The sequence below is a fragment of the Anguilla rostrata genome, chromosome 13 (assembly GCF_018555375.3).
Source record: "Anguilla rostrata isolate EN2019 chromosome 13, ASM1855537v3, whole genome shotgun sequence".
Lineage (NCBI taxonomy): Eukaryota > Metazoa > Chordata > Actinopteri > Anguilliformes > Anguillidae > Anguilla > Anguilla rostrata.
This window is the reverse complement of record NC_057945.1, coordinates 6,285,612-6,305,779: the sequence shown is the minus strand read 5'-3', so window position 1 is coordinate 6,305,779 and position 20,168 is coordinate 6,285,612. Positions and strand designations below refer to the sequence as shown.

Below are 20,168 nucleotides of genomic sequence, written 5' to 3'. Positions count from 1 at the left end.
GTGGGAGAGGTTGAGGAAAGATGATGGAGAGACGGAGTTGTGGGAGAGGTTGAGGAGAGATTCCATTTATACCCCAATGAGCATGTGCAGGTCCAACAAGGTCCTGAAAGAGATATAGCAGAATAATGTGACTTCCATTTATTCAAACAATTATATTGTTTTTTTTTTTTCAAATATGGTCTTGCAGAAGTTAAATAGTCAGACAGCATTATCATTTTCATCTGCCTGAAATGACTGTCTGATATGGCCACACTGTTAAGGCCCTGTTCCAGTGTGTGGATGGGCCCCACAGTCTGGTATCTGTTAAGTCACTGTTGGAGTGTGTGGATAGGCCCCACAGTCTGGTATCTGTTAAGGCCCTGTTCCAGTGTGTGGATAGGCCCCCAATCTGGTGTCTGTTAAGGCACTGTTGGAGTGTGTGGATGGGCCCCACAGTCTGGTATCTGTTAAGGCACTGTTCCAGTGTGTGGATGGGCCCCACAGTCTGGTATCTGTTAAGGCACTGTTCCAGTGTGTGGATGGGCCCCACAGTCTGGTATCTGTTAAGTCACTGTTGGAGTGTGTGGATGGGCCCCATGGTCAGGCATCTGTTAAGGCACTGTTCTATTGTGTGGTTGGGCTGCACGGCCTGGTATTGAATCCAGATTTCACCAGTGCTGACTGGCTGGCAGCCTCACAGGGAAGCACATAATTGGCTGTAGCATCGCCAGAGAAGGATGACATTGTCTCACATCCCCCGCTGGTCAGACAGGCACCTGCTGCACATGGGGCATCTTCCCCTGACTCATGTCTGTATGAGCTGGACTTGTGGACCGTGCTATGAAAGAGACAGCAGTTTGCCAACACATTTGTCTGGGTTCTTCTGAATTGGTAGCGGAGCTTGCTGCAATGAGTGCAGTTGGGTGAATACAGTTGGGCATTTCAAAACCTTGGTCCATCATCATCTTAAGAATAACCTATCCATCTCTTTAATATTAATAATATTCCCACAACAAAGAAAAATTATAAAGCCCCATCCTAAATTATGATGTTACCTGTGCATAACTCCTCCCCTTTCCCCCCGCTGAGACTGAATCCAGAAAACTGAGTGGAGACTGCTGTTCATTTGAAACCGAAGAAAGATTCCAAACCTTCAGATGTGTCTGAAATATTGTGACTCTGACTCAAAAGACACCTTTCAGTCACTGAAGTGACTGAAAGAGGAGGAGTTACATTCCAATGATGTCATCAATTCAAATAATGATTTGCAGTTGCCGACAAAATATAAAATATATGTCATACAAGTTCTGAGGCCAGGACAATTGTAAGAAAATAAGAAATTATAATTTTAAGTTCCCCTAAAGGGGCTCACACCTGTTTGGTTTGAAAAGTTATGAGGCCATTACCATAAAATATCACTAAGCAGTGATGGGCAGTATTATTAATACAGAGGCCTATTTGAAATATGCATTTTCACATTTGAATTTAATATGTAATATTGGCAGTGCACATCCACCATTTTGCTTGTAGTTTATAGATTATTTATTTACGGGGAATTATTTTACACAATTGTACTGCTTTATTGACCACCCCATGTGTTGAGTGTACATGAACATCGGTGTTCAGCCACTGTGGTCAGTCTGGACTGATGTCCTTTGTCTCTCCTTGCAGTGAAGAAGCCGCCCACGATTACCGCCCAGCCAAAGTCATACACTGCCTTTCCTGTCGATGACATCATTCTTGTCTGCAATGCTTCTGGGAATCCCCCACCAACGTTAGTGTCTAATCATCCAATACTTACTGTTTCCTCGGACTGAATGTAGCTGATTCCCACACTAACTCTCCTGTCTTACCCACACGTGTCAGTGCAGTTTAGAGTTACAGTTCCACTGTCATTTGGCCTTCATCTTTTCTCCGATAGCATGACATCTCTTCTGCTGAGTCACGACTGTCACATATGAAAATTTCAAATTTTACGAATTACCTTTATGAAATAGTTAGGATAATATTTTCCTGGATTTTTCAAACATAACTATGAAGGTCCATGCAGCACTCCAGAACATTTTGCACAGCCTATACAAGGTATTTCCAACAAAGTCTATACAAGACTATTCCCACACAGTCTATACAAGATTGTTCTAACACAGTCTATACCAGACTATTCCTACGCAGTCTATACAAGATCTTTCTAACACAGTCTATACCAGACTATTCCTACACAGTCTATACAAGATCTTTCTAACATGGTCTATACCAGACTATTCCCACACAGTCTATACCAGATCATTCCCACAGTCTTTGCCAGACTGTTCCCACACAGTCTATACAAGATCTTTCTAACATGGTCTATACCAGACTATTCCCACACAGTCTATACCAGATCATTCCCACAGTCTTTGCCAGACTGTTCCCACACAGTCTATACAAGATCTTTCCAACACAGTCTATACCAGATTATTTCCACACAGTCCATACCAAACTATTCCCACACAGTCTATACAAGATCTTTCTAACACAGTCTATACAATATCAGTCTATACCAAACTATGCCCACTCTCTATACAAGATCTTTTCAACATATTCTATACCAGACTAATCCAAGACTGTGATGTTTCTGTTTTTTTTTTTGTCACCTTTTAGTTAACTATCTGTTTTTCTCCTGCACGATCTTTGTTTCGGTTTTTGTGTGGGCGTGGTTTTTCCTCTACTCTCTCTCCCCTCAGCTGATCACTCTCACCTGTTCTGGCCGCATTCTCACACACTGGTTAATCAGTTATTTCATTCACCTATTCCCTGTTTGCATGTTCACACTCTGTTCATTCTCTCTCATTTCACGCACCTGGTTTCCTTGGTATATATTCTGTTTCCCTGTTCTTCTTTGCCAGATTGTGCCTTCTGTTTACAGTGCCTTTCCAGCGTTTACGCTCTCGTTTGTTTGACTCATGTTTACATCTGGCCTGTTTTCCCGACCACCGATTTTTGCCTGCCGTCTTTGTTTTGCTGATTTCCTTTTCTGACCTCCGCCTGTTCACCGACTTTGATTTTGCCTTCCGATTTTGTACTTTTGCCCAGTGGATTTTTCTGGTTTTGATCTTTGCATGAACTGACTACGAGACTGCCTGCTGTATTGTGTACTTTCGAATTAAACATCCCCTACGGGAGTTTCGCCAGTCTGTTGTCCGAGTCTGCATTTGGGTCCACCTCACCTTGACCCATGACAAAGACAGTCTATACCAGATCATTCCCACTCAGTTTATACCAGACTATATTCCCAGACAGTCTAAACCAGAACATTCCCATACGGTCTTTACCAGATCATTCCCACACAGCTTATACAACATCATTCCCACACAGTCTATACCAGACCATACCCACACAGTCAATGGCAGTCACTGCAGTGATGAAAAGCCTTGAAAAGTCATTGATGGGTGTCAGTCTCTCATTCCAGGAAATGGCTCTGATTGTTTGCATGGCAGTAAATTGATTATAATACTCAGGAGACAGACAACACAAGATATGAGATCGTTATAACGTGGTAAGAGTAATAACCTCACAGCCTCTCCCGCTCGGTCGCCAGATTTCGCTGGACTAGGAACGGGACGCGCTTCGACCCCATCGCGGACCCTGGGACTTCGGTGTCGAACAATTCTGGAACGTTCACCGTGGTGGCGAGTGACCCGGTGGAGCAGTACCGGGGACGATACCGCTGCTATGCCGCCAACGAGCTCGGCACCGCCGTCTCGGACGAGGCCCGGCTGATCATCGAGAGTGAGTCCGTTCTCTAACTGCCATCGGTGCTCCCACTGTTCCGTTTTGCTTGAATGAAAGAAGTACCTCCTTTATAGAGCTTCATCATCCACAGGGATAAGAGTAAGTCTTCCAATCAGGCACAGCAAAAATAATGTATGTTTAACACAGCTGTGCATTCCATCTTGAGGGTGTAAGCATACTAGGGCACATCAAGAGCTTTTAAATGCATAATTTAAAAAGAGAAAATATAAATACAGGTTAAATACTTCACATGTATCGCTATTACTGTATTATTCAATATGGAATGTCTTTATTCTGTTTTATTCCTTTATGTCATCATTATTTTATTGCTTCCTTTACCATGTAAGAAAAGACACTATATATTCAAAAGTATTATAATTTTTACATTATTGTTACATCTTTTAATGTGCTATTGGTTCAAGAGACAGGAAGCACAAGACTAACCATATCATTTGTATTAGTGATTTATTGTTGAATGCAACATTCCTATACGGAATTAAAAATTTAAAAAATTGCAAGTGAAAATGCAGCAGTGTGACAAGCTTGGACTTAAAACATCGCAAGGGACTCTGGCTCTACTACAAGCCGTTCCATACATTGCGTGTGTGTTTGCAGACAAGCTGTGCTGTAGATAATACTGTACGAAATGTGCTGCTAATGTTTTTGGTGGCCGAGTTGAGTCACATTTGAAACTAAATATATTAAATATGCCATTGTTATTTTGCACTTTTTACAAGGTTTTGAAGAAATTGTGAATAGCTTGTGAGTTTGTGTTCGATTTTCACAGTGCAGTGTTTTTAGTTTATCATCTCATTTCTGAACAAAAATGTTTAAAAAAGTGTCCGGAAGCCTGCCCCCCTCTACTTAGTGCCCCACTGTTGCCATGGAACCTGTTTGTGGCCCTTCTTTGTACTTAAAAATACCCTTCTAATGGGAACAGGGAGGGGTTACTATAAATGTAGTCTGGAAAAGGGCCTGAACTTATACTCTCCTTCCATTTATACTCAATACCTCTTTACTGTATAATTCCAGCTTCCTGTTTGCCCTTTTAAAAAAATACCAAATGGCTGTACATGAATAGACTTGGGATAACTATTATGGCAAAGCCTTTTCCAAACATCTAAATTTAGCTACTTCCCAATAAATATTTATGTCTGCATTGCTGTTGTCGTCATAACATTATAATCATAGATGTTCATTTTCTTTTTACACAAGGCTGCCCAATTTAAGATCGAGTTATTTACTTTAGTAGCTTCCAAACATTTTCCTACATTTTCTACACAGCTCAGGTATTGTGTCAATTTAACTGTCCTGCAACTAACATCTTTATTGAGGCCATTTATGTAAATAAAGCAGAGCACTAATCCTTTGAGGGAATCCAATTCCCAGAGCAACCTGCTCAAATGCAGTCCATCTTATTGTTGCAATTTGTATTCTATCCTGAGGGCAATTATACATCCTGTCTAAGATAACTCTTCTTGTGATTTGGTAATACATTGTATGCACTTGTTCGTGTGCTTCTCTGGGTCAGATTTTTCTGGTACTGGAGCCTGATTAACAACCACCCTACACCCCACCCACCCCCCACCCCCCACCCCCACCCCCATCCCTTTTTCAGATAATCCCACCCTGCCGAAAGAGAAGAAGGTGAAAATTAGTGTGGAGGAGGGGCATAGCGTGGTCCTGAACTGTAACCCACCCTTTAGCAGTGCCCCACCACAAATTCACTGGATGGACAAAGGTGAGTCAATTTGTGTGTGTTACCAGCTTCTACCTGTTCCTGTGTCTGTCTTCAGCTTCTACCTGTGCCTGTAACTGTCTTCAGCTTCTACCTGTGCCTGTATCTCTCTTCAGCTTCTACCTGTGCCTGTATCTGTCTTCATCTTCTACCTATATCTGTATCTCTCTTCAGCTTCTACCTGTGCTTGTATCTGTCTTCGACTTCTACCTGTGTCTGTATCTCTCTTCAGCCTCTACCCTTGTCTGTATCTGTCTTCACCTTCTACCTGTGTCTGTATCTCTCTTCAGCTTCTACCTGTATCTGTATCTCTCTTCAGCTTCTACCTGTGCCTGTACCTGTCTGTAGCTCCTACCGGTGTCTGGGCAGTATCAGAACCTGTGCCCCCACCCTGCACATTTTTTTTGCCATTTTCTCCCCAATTTAGTCGTTATACCAATTCCCAATGCGCTATCCTCTGTCGGTCTGGGGAGGGTGTAGACTACCACATGTCTCCTCCAATACATGTGGAGTCGCCAGCCGCTTCATTTCACCTGAAGGTGAGGAGTTTCACTGGGAGAGTGTAACGCGCGCGGAGGTTCACGCTATCTTCCCCAGATCACTCAGCATGCTGAAGAGGCACCCCGACCAACCAGTAGGAGTCGCTAATGCAACGATCAGGACTCATACCCTCACCGGCTTCCCACCCGCGAACACTGCCAATTATGTTCTTAGGAATGTCTGACCAAGCCGGAAGTGCCGCTGCCGGGGATTGAACCCGGGTATCTGCAGTGGTAGGCCGGTGCTTATACCTCTACACTACCCAGACGGCCCAACACTGCACCTTTTTTTATTTCATTCAGTGTTAAGCCGGAAGATAGTGACTCAGCGCACTCAGCATACCCAGCTGAGTAAATTAGGCTTGGACAGGAAGAATAAGTGATTGAATTGCACAGGGTTTAAATGGCGCATGCATACTGATGTCTGCTTCCTGTCTCCAGACCTGAAGCACATCCAGCTGAGTGAGAGGGTGACTACCGGCCTGGACGGCAGCCTGTACTTCGCCAACGTGAACGCCAGCGACAGCCGCTCCGACTACAGCTGTAACCCTCACTACACCAACGCCAGGACCATCCTACCCATGGAGCCTATATCTCTCACCGTTATCCCCTGTGAGTATCACGCCACACCTGGCTTCTGTTCGTAATCTGCCTTCCTACCTGCCCTCCCTGTTCGCTGTCTCCTACCTGCTCCTATTGCCCTTCATTCAGTTTGGTATTAAGACGCAGTAAATCCTCGTTTTACATGTAAAAATCTATCAATATGAGAAGCTGCAACTGAGAGTAAATGCTAGTGTGAGTACATTTTCTCTCTCCCTCTCTCTCTCTCTCTCTCTCTCTCTCTCTCTTTCTCTCTCTCTCCCCCAGCTAACGCAGTGGTAAGCAACAGGAAGCCCAGTCTACTGAGTCCGTCTACAGGCCGCAGCTCTCATTTGGCCCTGAGAGGCAAAAGCCTGGTGCTGGAGTGCATCCCCGAAGGACAGTGAGTGTGACTGTGACCTCTCTGTTGGACTGTGACCTGTCTGTCTGTGTGACTGTGACCTGTCTGCCTGTGTGACTGTGACCTGTCTGCATGACTGTGACCTGTCTGTCTGTGTGACTGTGACCTGTCTGTCTGTGTGACTGTGACCTGTCTGCCTGTGTGACTGTGACCTGTCTGCATGACTGTGACCTGTCTGTCTGTGTGACTGTAACCTGTCTGCCTGTGTGACTGTGACCTGTCTGCATGACTGTGACCTGTCTGTCTGTGTGACTGACCTGTCTGTCTGTGTGACTATGACCTGTCTGCCTTTGTGACTGTGACCTGTCTGCGTGATTGTGACCTGTCTGCATGACTGTGACCTGTCTGTGTGATTGTGACCTGTCTGCATGACTGTGACCTGTCTGTGTGACTGTGACCTGTCTAAATATCTGTCACCTGTCTGTGTGACTGTGACCTGTCTGCGTGACTGTCACCTGTCTGTCTGTGTGACTGTCACCTGTCTGTCTGCGTGACTGTCACCTGTCTGTCTGTATGACTGTGGCCTGTCTGCCTGTGTGACTGTGACCTGTCTGCGTGACTGCTACCTGTTTGTGTGACTGTGGCCTGTCTGTCTGTGGGACTGTGGCCTGTCTGTCTGTGTGACTGTAACCTGTCTGTCTTTGCGATTTCACAATACTGATATGATAATTACTGATATGATAATTGTTCAGTTTCACCAGTTGCATTATCCATCTTCAGGCAAAATACAGAATCAAATCGTACCATGATGATTTTCCCTTTTAACTGAAAATAACTCTAAAAATTGAATTTCAACTATCAGAACTCAACAACCATTATTATTAGGAGAGGAAACACTTCAGGAGACTGCAGTTTATTTACATTTAAACAACCTCCAGCGTGGCCCTAATTGCCCCCAAAAGCTTTCCGTTGGTGTTTGTAATGGAGTGGGGGAGAGACAGACAGCGAGGGAATGGATAACATAACTGTACTCGCACAGAGAAAGTTTACCAGATCAATGAACATCGCCTGTTTCTTAAAGGCAGTAATCTAAAAGCTAGATATCTGACGTACACTTGTCGAGAACTTAACCTGAATTGTTTCAGTATATATCCAGCTGTATAAATTGCTATGTAAAAATGTAAAATGTTGTGTAAGCTGCTCTGCATCAGGGCGTCTGATAAGTTACATTAAGGAGTGCTTTGGACAATATAGTTGATCAAAAGTCGGCATAGTGCTGCTAATGCTATAGCTAATCTTAATGAAGTAATGTTCATCATCAACGGCAGTAACGAGATTGTGGATCCCTCCGCAGCCCTACTCCCACGGTGCAGTGGGTGAGGAAGGACGGCACTCTCTCGGCCTCTCGCACCTCCAAGCAGAATCACGGCATGTGGCTGAGCTTCGCGGAGATCTCAGAAAACGACGACGGGGAGTACGAGTGCCAGGCCACCAACTTGATGGGCGTAGCCAAGCACTCCTTCACCGTCACCGTGGAAGGTAGGAGAGTCGCACCACGTTCGTTTCCACATAAATAACAGTTTGGACATTTGCTGTCTGAATAGTGTGATGATGGTGATGATGATGATGATGATGGTGATGCTAAATAGTGTGATGATGGTGATGATGATGATGATGATGCTGAATAGTGTGGTGATGATGATGATGCTGAATAGTGTGATGATGGTGATGATGATGATGGTGCCGCTGAATAGTCTGGTGATGATGATGGTGATGATGATGATGATGGCACTGAATAGTGTGATGATGGTGATGTTGAATAGTGTGATGATGATGGTGATGCTGAATAGTGTGATGATGATGATGATGATGATGATGATGATGATGATGATGCTGAATAGTGTGATGATGATGGTGATGCTGAATAGTGTGGTGGTGATGATGATGATGATGATGATGACGATGATGGAGATGCTGAATAGTGTGATGATGGTGATGATGATGATGCTGAATAGTGTGGTGATGATGATGATGATGATGATGGTGATGCTGAATAGTGTGATGATGGTGATGATGATGCTGAATAGTGTGATGATGATGATGATGATGGTGATGCTGAATAGTGTGGTGATGGCGATGATGATGGTGATGTTGAATAGTGTGATGATGGTGATGATGATGGTGATGCTGAATAGTTTGATGATGGTGATGATGATGATGGTGGCACTGAATAGTCGCCATGTTGTTGTTGATGATGGAGATGCTGAATAGTGTGATAATGTTGATGACGATGGAGATGCTGAATAGTGTGATGATGGTGAATACTGTGATGATGGTGATGATGATGATGGTTGTATTTTCTCAGCGGCTCCACACTGGACCAAGCAGCCTGAGAGCCAGCTCTACGCCCCTGGAGAGACCGTGCGTCTGCACTGCGAGGCCAGCGGCATCCCCACGCCCAGCATCTCCTGGAGCATGAACGGAGACCCCATTTCAGGTCACTTCACCGCACTGAGCCAGCTGCACCATCACACAATTACAAAACACTGAGCAAAACTGCAAAGCATGTAATTACACTGCACTGACTAAACTGCACAACCACACAATTCCCAACACTGAGAAAAAGCGCACAACTACATAATGACACAGCCCTGAGGAAAACTACACAACCGCACAATTACATGACACTACACAAAACTTTATAAAACCATATACAACAGCACAATTATGCACCAGGAAACACAATTACTGAAAGATACGCAAAACTGCATAACCTCTTTGAAAAACTACAGTATTATACAAGCTGTTCAAGAATTTTATACCAAACTATGCATGTAACATATATGGATTATTTAAATTTACATAAAGTGGACAGAGTATGTAGAGTCGACACAAAGGTACAACAAGCATTGCAGGTTGTACTCTTCAGAAATATACAGAATCTTGTATACTGTCGAAACAATAATTTTACTGTTCTTTAAAAGCATACTAAGAAAGATTTTTAGCTTGAAAATATTATGAAATAACTGTGCAATGGCATATCTATTATGCCATGGCAATCTCTGGCTTTATGCACTTTTTCAAAATTCACGTACCTGTATTTGTTATTCTAAAATGTGTTTGAAACATTTATGGACGTGCCGCTCTTTTCTGTGTGATGATGAGTGGGTGTGGCTACTGTGGTTTAGAATCAAATTTCAGAGGTGTTTGTTGCTAGCTAGGAGCGAAGCACAAAAGACAAGCCAACCGGACGTATTCAAGAACTAGTTAACCTTGGAAATACTTTTCCTCGGCGGCGTGAGATGGGATGAAAAGCAACGTGGAGTTGGCTTGTTCTCTGTTGGGCCTGCGAGTAGCATTAGCTAGTGACAATGAGGACTTTTAAGAGGGTCTGGAATTTTCTAAATAAAATTCCCAACAATAAAACCGCTATTACATTCAACGTCATGGAATGAATTAAGCTAATAATCAAATCTGCGTTCTTACTGTCGTGCTCAGTCGCTCATTTCACAATGCTAACGCCTCTAGCTATCCAACTAGCTGTGTTAGGTGGGGTACCCTGGGTTTATGGGCGGGGTTGAAGGAGGAGACTTTTTAAATTGTAAACACAGAACCACAGTAAGGCTTAAAAACTCCTGCATAGTATGCCTTTGTAATCTGTCACACGGTGAAAAGCGGGCGCAGATCTTTGCCTTCTGAACTAAACTCATGATTTTAAACTCAGCATTTGGTCTGACCGAGTTGTGTCGCTGCAGGCATTGACCAGGATTCCAGGCGCAGGGTCCATGGAGGAACGATAATACTCAAAGAAGTTAAGTTTGAAGACACGGCAGTGTATCAGTGTCAGGCATCCAACAAGCACGGCACCATCCTCGTCAACGCCTTCATTCATGTGATAAGTGAGTGATCTCCTCATCCCCCGCACAGTCTCAGACTCCTCCCCTTTCAAAGACTCCACCCATCAGTCTTCTTCCCTAATCACACACTCCTCTCTCCATCACAGTCTCCTCCCCTAATGTCAGTCTTTTACTGATAGATTCTTGTTTTGTTTCAATTACAAAGTAGTACCAAGTTAAATGGCAAATTTGGCTTTTCTCTTATAATAAAAATGTCCTGCTTTTTCATTTCAGTTTGACTAAATATACTCCCTTGCTTTCTCTCCCGCTCTTTCTCTCCCTCTCTCTCTCTCCTCTGTTTCTGTGTCCCTTTTTATCTCTCTTTCTTTCATGCTCATTCCCCTTCTGTTTCTCTGTTGTTTTTATCACCCTTTTTCTTTTCTTCACTCCCCCATCTCTGTTTCTCTCTCCCTCTCTTTCTGTCTGTTTCTTACTCCCTCTCTGTTTCTTCCCCCTCTCTCTCTGTGTTTCTCTCTCCCTCTCTTTCTCTCTCCATCTGTTTCTCTCTTTCTCTCCCCCCCCCCCTTCCTCCCCCGCTCTGCAGTGCTTCCTCCTCAGATCCTTACAAAGGATGAGGAGGTCTACAAAGTAACCGAGGGTCAGACAGCTGCCCTCAAATGCAACACTTTCGGATCCCCCCGTCCCAAGGTTACGTGGTAAGGGGCCGTGAAAGGGCTAATACTTTATTACATGATCATTTGCACGGTGGGTAGTGGGTAGCACTGTCGCCTCACAGCAAGAAGGTCATGGGTTCGAATCTCGGCCTTTCTGTGTGGAGTTTGCATGTTCTCCGTGTGGGTTTCCTCCGGGTACTCCGGTTTCCTCCCACAGTCCAAAGACATGCAGGTAGGCTAATTGGAGACTCTAAATTTCCCATAGGTATGAGTGTGCGAGTGAATGGTATGTGTGCACCCTGCGATAGATTGGCGGCCTGTCCAGGGTGTATTCCTGCCTCTCGCCCAATGCATGCTGGGATAGGCTCCAGCACCCTCCGCAACCCTGCTCAGGATATGTGGGTATAGATAATGGATGGATGGATGAATTTTGTTCTAAGCACCTGTAAACCTGTATAGTCCCTTTCACAGGGGTTTCTTAGGAATGCCCATCCTTCTTCAGGGGGTATTTCGCTCCTTGGGTTGTTTTTTGGAACAAAATCTCAGTGGCACACATTTGCTTCAATATATACTTTACGATATACAGCAAAATTCTCAGTGTTAAATAAATTCTAACAGCATTTATATAATTCCAAATGGGGTAGTATGATTGTTTTTTTTTCCATTTTATTTATATCAGTGGTTGCCAGATGATCCACATAATGAGGGAATACTTCTTTGGGACCTTCCCCTTAATTAAAATTCAATATAAATATGAATTTAAAATGTTTTTTTTTTTTTTTTAAACTAGTGCTCCAAGTTTCATGTGCACTTTAAATATAAAACTATTGCAGAGTAAAAAAATACAAACATGAACACACAAAATACGGGACTGCTGTGATTGACATTGACTACTCTATGTATATTACATATTACATATACATATATTTTTCACAGCCCCTCTCAGGAATGGGTCCTCATTCTCAGTTTGGAAACCACTGGTTTATATACTTTAGCTGCTCCTGATTGTGCTCATTCAGGGATATGGCTTTAGTTTTTTGATTGTGTTTAGAGCAAAGACAGAGGGATGGGCGGTGTGTGTTTGTGATTGTATTATGTGATTGTGTTCAGTGCACACACACACACAGAGTTCTGATTTGTGTGCATGTGTGTGTACTTGCGTGTGTGTTTGTATTATGTGATCGTGTTCAGTGCACACACAGAGAGTTCTGATTTGTGTGCATGTGTGTGTACTTGCGTGTGTGTTTGTATTATGTGATCGTGTTCAGTGCACACACAGAGAGTTCTGATTTGTGTGCATGTGTGCGTGCATTCGTGATTGCGAATTGTCCATGCGGAGAGAGTTCTGATGATGGTGTTGTGCGGGTATCCGAATGTGTTTTTTTTCTTTTTTTGACACAGGGACAGCCCGAGTTGGGACTCGGTGCTCTCCAACCCCCGGATGTCCATTCTCACCACCGGAGTCCTGCAGGTTAACAACACCTCCATGGAGGACGCCGGCTTGTACACCTGCTCAGTGCTGAACAGCAACCTGTCGATCACTGCCCAGCTGCAGGTGTTCAGTGAGTGAAACCATCGCTCGAATCACCTCGGATTAATAAATCTGCCTTCATGTTAACGTACCTTCAGTCTCGGTTTCCTCCAAAAGATAGCCTAAATTGGCCTACGTGCGACATTAGCAAAACGCTAACCCAAGCTATCCCAGGCTAACACAGACTATATATGTGTGTGTGCCTGTGTGTGTGTGTGTGTGTGTATAAAGTCAAGGAAGTCATTATGAGGCTGAGAAATAATAATAAAAACAGTCAGAGACATCAAACCTTAGGCTTGCCAATATCAACTTCACAACATTAAGATAAACGCGAGCACTGGTGAGCTCAGTCATCGCAATGGGCCTGGCAGACCAGGGAAAACCGATGATTGAAGTATTCTCAACATAATGAAGAAAAACCCCAGAACACCTGTTTGACAGATCAAAAACACTCTCCAGGGGCAGGTGTGGATGCGTCAGTGACTGCTGTCTGCAGAAGACTTAACAAACGGCCTACAGAGGCTACTCTGCAAGATGCAAACCACTAGTTTGGCGCAAAAACAGGATGGCTACGCTATAGTGTGCTATGAAGGATTTAAAAGATCCTGCACAGTTCTGGAAAAAAGGTCTTATAAACAAATGAGACCAAGATTCACTTTTATTAGAGTGATCGCAAGGGCAAATTTTGGAAGCAAAAATAACTGCCAAAAATCTAAAGCAGCCCCCCCCCCCCCTCATCTGTGAAACATGGTGGTGGGGGTGTTATGGTTTGGGCATGTATGGCTGCCACAGGTACTGGCTCACTTGTCTTCGTTGATAATGTAACTGCTGATAGCAGCAGCAGAATTAATTCTGAAGAGCACAAAAGAGGCTTATCTGCTCAAGCTCAAACAAATTCCTCTAAACTCATTGGACGACGCGTTATCCTACAGCAAGACAACGATCCCAAACATACTGCCAAAGCAAGTTTTTTCAAATGTGAAAAACAGGAAAATTCTTGAAATGCCAAGTCATTCACCCAATCTAAAATCAATTGCACGTGCATGTCATATGCTGAAGAGAAAACTTGAAAAAAGAAAATGGCATCCAGCCCCGGAGACAAGCAGGCACTGAAGATGGCAGTAGTGCAGGCCTGGCAGAGCATCACCAGATCAGCACCTCCGTGATGTCTATGGATCACAGACTTCAAGCAGTCATTGCCGGAAAGGATGCGTAACAAAGTACTAAACATGGCAACTTGCATTTACATAACATTAATATGCTCCAAACATTATGGTGCCCTGAAGTGGGGTGACCATTTATAAAATATGCGGTAATTTCTACATGGTGAAACCAAAATTTAGAAAAATACCTTCTAATAAACGCTGAGAATCTGCACGTTAACCCCATGCTTGATTCCAAATCTGAAATTGTGGAGGACAGTGCCAAATCCAAAAAACAAGTATCTTTGTCCCAAACATTATGGAGCTGATGGCATATAGTTACATGTGTATAGTCTGTGTTTGCTAGGCTATAGCCAGGGGATGTGTGTTGATGTAACCCATTCAGACATTTTAAACAGAAGTCATAGGACAACATGATTAGCCCTCAGCCCCCTACACTGGAATGATCCATGGTGAGATTGTCCCCATCATGAAACAATGTAATTAGGATAACACATTAATCACTGTGCTCTCATGATGTAATCTTTGTGCAATCATGTGATCTCTATCAGACATGAAGTCATGCTACTTTGATCAGGACTGGCCATCCGGTCGCCCATGTCTCCATCAGATGTGGTGATGTCATTGGAATGATGTCATTTCTCTTTTGTCAGACCGGTCAGTGATCCAGCCACTTCCTGAGTCTCAGCGAGTTCGCAGTGGACAATTGGTCACCATCACCTGCCACGCCCGCATCGACGCCCAGCTAAAAATCGTACAGAGACAGTGGAGGAAGGGGAGACAGAAACTCATGGAGTCCTCCGAAAACAAGTAAGAGATGTCTTTAATACATATTATGAGTGTGGTTGTCGTTAGAGGTATATTATGTGTGTCTGCCTGATGTTAGAGCTGTATTCTGTGTATGTGACAAATGTTAGAGCTCAATTCTGTGTATGACTAGTTAGAGATATATTCTGCATGTGTGACTGTAAATTTAGCAGGATTCTGCATGTATTATTATAAAAATCAGAGCTTAGTGCACATATCTGGGTCAACTTAGAACCACCAATGGTAAGTATAAATGTGGAAAAAATGGGGAACTTAGTTTAAAATAAAATGATTTATCTGAAACTGATTCATTGAAATAAATCCAAATAATCCAACAACTCAAAATTCCAAGTGTATGAATCTGTGATGTGTTTTTTTTCTGTCTTTTGTATTATCTTGTACTTGCATGCCGTAAAATTGAAATCTGTATGCTGATGTGACATTTGTGAGAGTTTTCAGTGCTTAACTGTCGTGGATCTGGAAGTAATTGTGTGATGTCATGCATTTCAGGTACACATTTGATGGCCCCTCCCTGATGATTTCAGACATTCAGTCTGAAGATGAGGGGAAGTACACCTGTGAAGTCATAACAAACCTGGATATGGCCGATGCCACTGTTTCCATTATTGTAATGGGTAAGATGCCCATTCATAAGCCAACACAACCATACGACTCAATGAGGTTTTCTGCCCATAGCTTCTGTTATTTCAACTAATCAGGTTTTCCTTGCATATCTCAAGTTCTCCCAGCCAATCAGGTTGTATTGTGTTCTCCTGGCCTATCAAATTTTGTCATATCACATTCCTGTAACCAATCAGATTTTTTCTCATCTTTTGTTCTTCCAGTCAATCAGGTTTTGTTTGCATATCTCAAGATCCCTCAGCCGATCCGGTTTTATCCCCATATCTTATGTTGCCCCAGCCTTTAAGGTTTTTGCCATATGTCATGCTTCCTCAGCCAATCAGATAGTCATATTGCAAAGTGTATCCTCTGTCCTCTCCGTGTGGCTCAGTCTTTTCTCCAATCTCTCAGACCGGCCCGATCCACCCAAGAACCTTCAGGTTATCGAACACCCAGACCCAGAACGCCTGACCGTCCGCTGGACCCCTGGAGACCATCACAACAGCCCCATTGAGGGTAACACATGCCTCACACATACAACACGCAATACATGACATCACACGTGCCTCACACATACAACACACAATACATGACATCACACGTGCCTCACACATACAACACACAATACATGACATCACACGTGCCTCACACATACAACACACAATACATGACATCACACGTGCCTCACACATACAACACACAATACATGACATCACACGTGCCTCACACATACAACACATAAATACATGACATCAACAACAATATAACAATTATTTTCAATAAATATTGAAACGTCTCTCTCTCTCTTTCTCTCTCTCTCTCTCTCTTGCTCTCTCTCTCTCTCTCTCTTTCTCTCTCTCTCTCTCGCTCTCTGTCCAGCATTCATTGTGGAGGTTGAGGAGCAGCGGTTTGGAAAGGGGGAATGGGTGAAGGAGAAAAGGGTGAAGGGAGATGTTGCCCAGGCGGACCTCCACCTCCATCCGTTCTGCATCTACCGTGTTCAGGTCAAAGCCATCAACGGGCTGGGAGAGAGTGACCCCGCGGAGTCCCCTGAGCTCTACGAGATGCCTGCTGCCGGTGTGTTTCTGGCTCCTACATGTTTTGCAAACACGCTTTTACCATTAAATGATTTTCAAGAGAGTGAAAACCTTTTTTTCCCCGCATCATGAAGTAAGGGAGCGTTGACTGGGAGGTCAGGTTTTTTGGTTTTGCACATTTTTATATTTCTTTTGATTAGCAAATTAAATTATTTATAATTGGGGTTAATTTATAATTCTAGATTTTTTTTAAATTAGTAAATATTTTGTGCAAGGAGGAAGTGCATCTCTGTTTCCATCTCTCCTGTCTTATAGTGACCGCATATACGCTCTTCTTTTGAAAATATCTAAAGTAAATCTCTCTCTCTCTCTTTCTCTCTCTTCTCTTGCTGTCTCTCTCCCCAGCTCCTTCTGGGAGCCCAGAGAATGTGCAAAGTGAGTCCATTGATCCAGACACCTTGGTGATCACATGGAAGGTCGGTGCATAGCCAGCCAAGCCTGTGTGTAGTTTGTGTGTAGCCTGTGTGTAGTTTCCATGTCGCCCTTGTATAGTCTGTGTGTAGCCTGTGTGTAGTTTGCGTGTAGCCCGTGTATAGTCTGTGTGTAGCCTGTGTGTAGTTTGCATGTAGCCTGTGTGTAGTTTCCATGTCGCCCTTGTATAGTCTGTGTGTAGCCTGTGTGTAGTTTGCGTGTAGCCCGTGTATAGCCTGTGTGTAGCCTGTGTATACTTTGCGTGTAGCCTGTGTATCGTCTGTATGTAGTCTGTGTGTAGCCTGTATGTATCCTGTGTAGGTTGCATGTGGCCTGTGTATAGTCTGTATGTAGTCTGTGTGTAGACTGTATATAGTCTGTGTGTAGCCTGTATATAGTCTGCGTGTAGCCTCTGTGTGGCCTGTGGATGACTCCTCCTTTCCCTCTTTAGGAGATGGACAGGCTCAGCTTCAATGGTCCCAAATTCAAGTATAAAGTGATGTGGAAGAGGCAGGCTGATAAGGGCGCACCGTGGGAGCACGCTGAGGTCGACAAGCCCCCTTTCGTCGTCAAGGATGCAGGAACCTACACACCATTTATGGTCAAAGTGCAGGCTGTCAATGAAATGGGGGCAGGACCAGCCCCCCCTGAAGTGACAATGCATTCTGGAGAAGACAGTTAGTTCGCTGCTTCTAGCAGTTTCCTTCCTTTCTTCTATCTCTGTGTCTCTCTACCTTAATTTGAGAAGAACTTTTTTATGTCAATAATTTCGCCATTCGTTCTTTGGTGTTAGTGTCAACATATGCAGTGTTGAAGTGCAGTGTTAGTGGTAAAGTGTGCAGTGATAATACTGATAGAGTGTTAGAGTGAAAGTGAGCAGTGTTAATGGTAAAGTGTGCAGTGTTAGTTGTAAAGTTTACAGTGCTAAGTGGTAAAGTGTGCAGTTTTAGTGGTAAAGTATGCAGTGTTAGTGGTAAAGTTTACAGTGTTTGTGTGAAAGTTTACAGTGTTAGTGGTAATGTGTGCAGTGTTAGTGGTAAAGTGCACAGTGTTAGTGGTAAAGTGTGCAGTGTTAGTGGTAAAGTTTGCAGTGTTAGTGGTAAAGTGCGCAGTGTTAGTGGTAAAGTGCACAGTGTTAGTGTTAAAGTGTGCAGTGTTAGTGGTAAAGTGCACAGTGTTAGTGGTAAAGTGTGCAGTGTTAGTGGTAAAGTGTACAGTTTTAGTGTTAAAGTGTGCAGTGTTTGTGTTAAAGTGCACAGTGTTCAAGTGAAAGTTTACAGTGTTAGTGGTAAAGTGTGCAGTGTTAGAGTGAAAGTGTGCAGTGTTTGTGTTAAAGTGCACAGTGTTCAAGTGAATGTTTACAGTGTTAGTGGTAAAGTGTGCAGTGTTAGAGTGAAAGTGTGCAGTGTTTGTGTTAAAGTGCACAGTGTTCAAGTGAAAGTTTACAGTGTTCGTGGTAAAGTGTGCAGTGTTAGTGGTAAAGTGTGCAGTGTTCAAGTGAAAGTGTGCAGTGTTAGTGGTAAAGTGTGCAGTGTTAGTGGTAAAGTGTGCAGTGTTAGTGGAAAGTGTTGTTAAGCAGTGAGTGTTGTGAAGTGACAGGTTAGTGGTTGTGCAGTGTTAGTGGTAAAGTGTGCAGTGTTAGTGGTAAAGTGTGCAGTGTTAGTGGTAAAGTGTGCAGTGTTAGTGGTGAAGTGTGCAGTGTTTGTGTTAAAGTGTGCCGTGTTAGTGGAAAAGTGCACAGTGTTTGTGTTAAAGTGCACAGTGTTAGTGGTAAAGTGTGCAGTGTTAGTGGTAAAGTGTGCAGTGTTAGTGGTAAAGTGCACAGTGTTAGTGGTAAAGTGTGCAGTGTTAGTGGTAAAGTGTACATTGTTAGTGGTAAAGTGTGCTGTCTTACAGAGACTGACTACAGTGCTGTTCCTCCACAGTTCCCACAGCTGCTCCGTCTGACATACGTGTGGAGCCGATGGTCAGTGCGGACAGACTGACCTCGCTAGTGCAAGTGAAGTGGGCCGCTGTGCATCCCGAGACAGTCCGAGGCCATCTGCTGGGGTACAAGGTACGCGCACACCCCAGGGATGGAGGGGCAAAAGGATGGAGGGATGAGAAAAATGGATAAATATGCTGAAGATATATGAAGAGATTTAGTAATGATATAGTTATCAAACACCCTGTGGCAGAGCTCGGTTTGTGGGAGAGATTCAGGACAATCAGAGGACCACACCTACTAGGGCAGACGCACGTGGAGTGCACAACCAATTAGCCCAGGTGCTTAAAGGTGTGGTCCTCTCCACCAGCCGGCACAGCCAAGACCAATCCGCTTCTGGTGGACCAAATGCCACACGTGGGTATATGTCAGACCTGGGTCAAATACATATTTATTTTGGATTCAAATACTTTTCTACGCTTTACTGATCTTGTCTGGTGTACTGGAACCAATGAAATACTCTCAAAAAGTGCAAACCCCGCCTCCTGATCATATTGGCAGGCTCAATTACACCAGGCAAGATCAATAGAGCACATAAAAGTATTTGAATCCAAAAAAAATATTTGACCCAGGTCTGGTATATGTTAATAACCCTCATGGGTTAGTATTATTTTTATGGGTGACATCTAACCAAAGCCCCCCCCCCCAGATATATGGGATATTATATATGGAATGTAACAGAAACTGTCTTTTTTGCAGATTCATCTGCAACGGCTGGGTGTTCGGGGCAACGGCGTAGGCCATATGAAGCGGGGAAAGAGAGAGAGGAGGGAGAGGGAGAGAGAGAGGGAGCAGGAGAGCAACACAACTGTGGAGGTCAAGGGGCCCAAGGAGGAGGTGCTTTTGGAGGACCTGCGACTCTACTCCAACTATATCGTCAGCATCGCTGCCTACAACAGCAAGGGAGAAGGACCCTATTCCACGCCAGAGAGCTTCAGTACGCCTGAGGGAAGTGAGTATCCAGTGCACCCCAGGGCTATCCGTTCACACCGAGCAGAATCTGAATTTTAACATTTCTGTTTTTTGTTCCTCCTTCGACATAATATTCCTGAACCAGTAAGAATTACATTTTTAAAA

The 20,168-nt window shown here is 43.8% G+C and overlaps 1 protein-coding gene across 4 annotated transcripts in view; it reads left to right on the top strand.

Moving 5' to 3' along the window:
- The window catches only part of LOC135237562 (neural cell adhesion molecule L1-like), a 52,289-nt gene that overhangs the window by 18,315 nt on the left and 13,806 nt on the right, over positions 1-20,168 (top strand). For all 4 annotated transcript variants that reach the window (XM_064304810.1, XM_064304809.1, XM_064304807.1 and 1 more), the window contains 18 exons: positions 1,651-1,753; positions 3,557-3,747; positions 5,369-5,491; positions 6,469-6,639; positions 6,895-7,009; positions 8,322-8,506; positions 9,333-9,464; positions 10,723-10,866; positions 11,408-11,519; positions 12,879-13,039; positions 14,825-14,981; positions 15,489-15,613; positions 16,011-16,115; positions 16,479-16,676; positions 17,042-17,112; positions 17,559-17,784; positions 19,033-19,163; positions 19,791-20,043. In XM_064304810.1, coding sequence (XP_064160880.1) covers positions 1,651-1,753; positions 3,557-3,747; positions 5,369-5,491; positions 6,469-6,639; positions 6,895-7,009; positions 8,322-8,506; positions 9,333-9,464; positions 10,723-10,866; positions 11,408-11,519; positions 12,879-13,039; positions 14,825-14,981; positions 15,489-15,613; positions 16,011-16,115; positions 16,479-16,676; positions 17,042-17,112; positions 17,559-17,784; positions 19,033-19,163; positions 19,791-20,043 — 2,703 coding nt within the window. The remainder of the gene's footprint in view (positions 1-1,650; positions 1,754-3,556; positions 3,748-5,368; positions 5,492-6,468; positions 6,640-6,894; positions 7,010-8,321; positions 8,507-9,332; positions 9,465-10,722; positions 10,867-11,407; positions 11,520-12,878; positions 13,040-14,824; positions 14,982-15,488; positions 15,614-16,010; positions 16,116-16,478; positions 16,677-17,041; positions 17,113-17,558; positions 17,785-19,032; positions 19,164-19,790; positions 20,044-20,168) is intronic.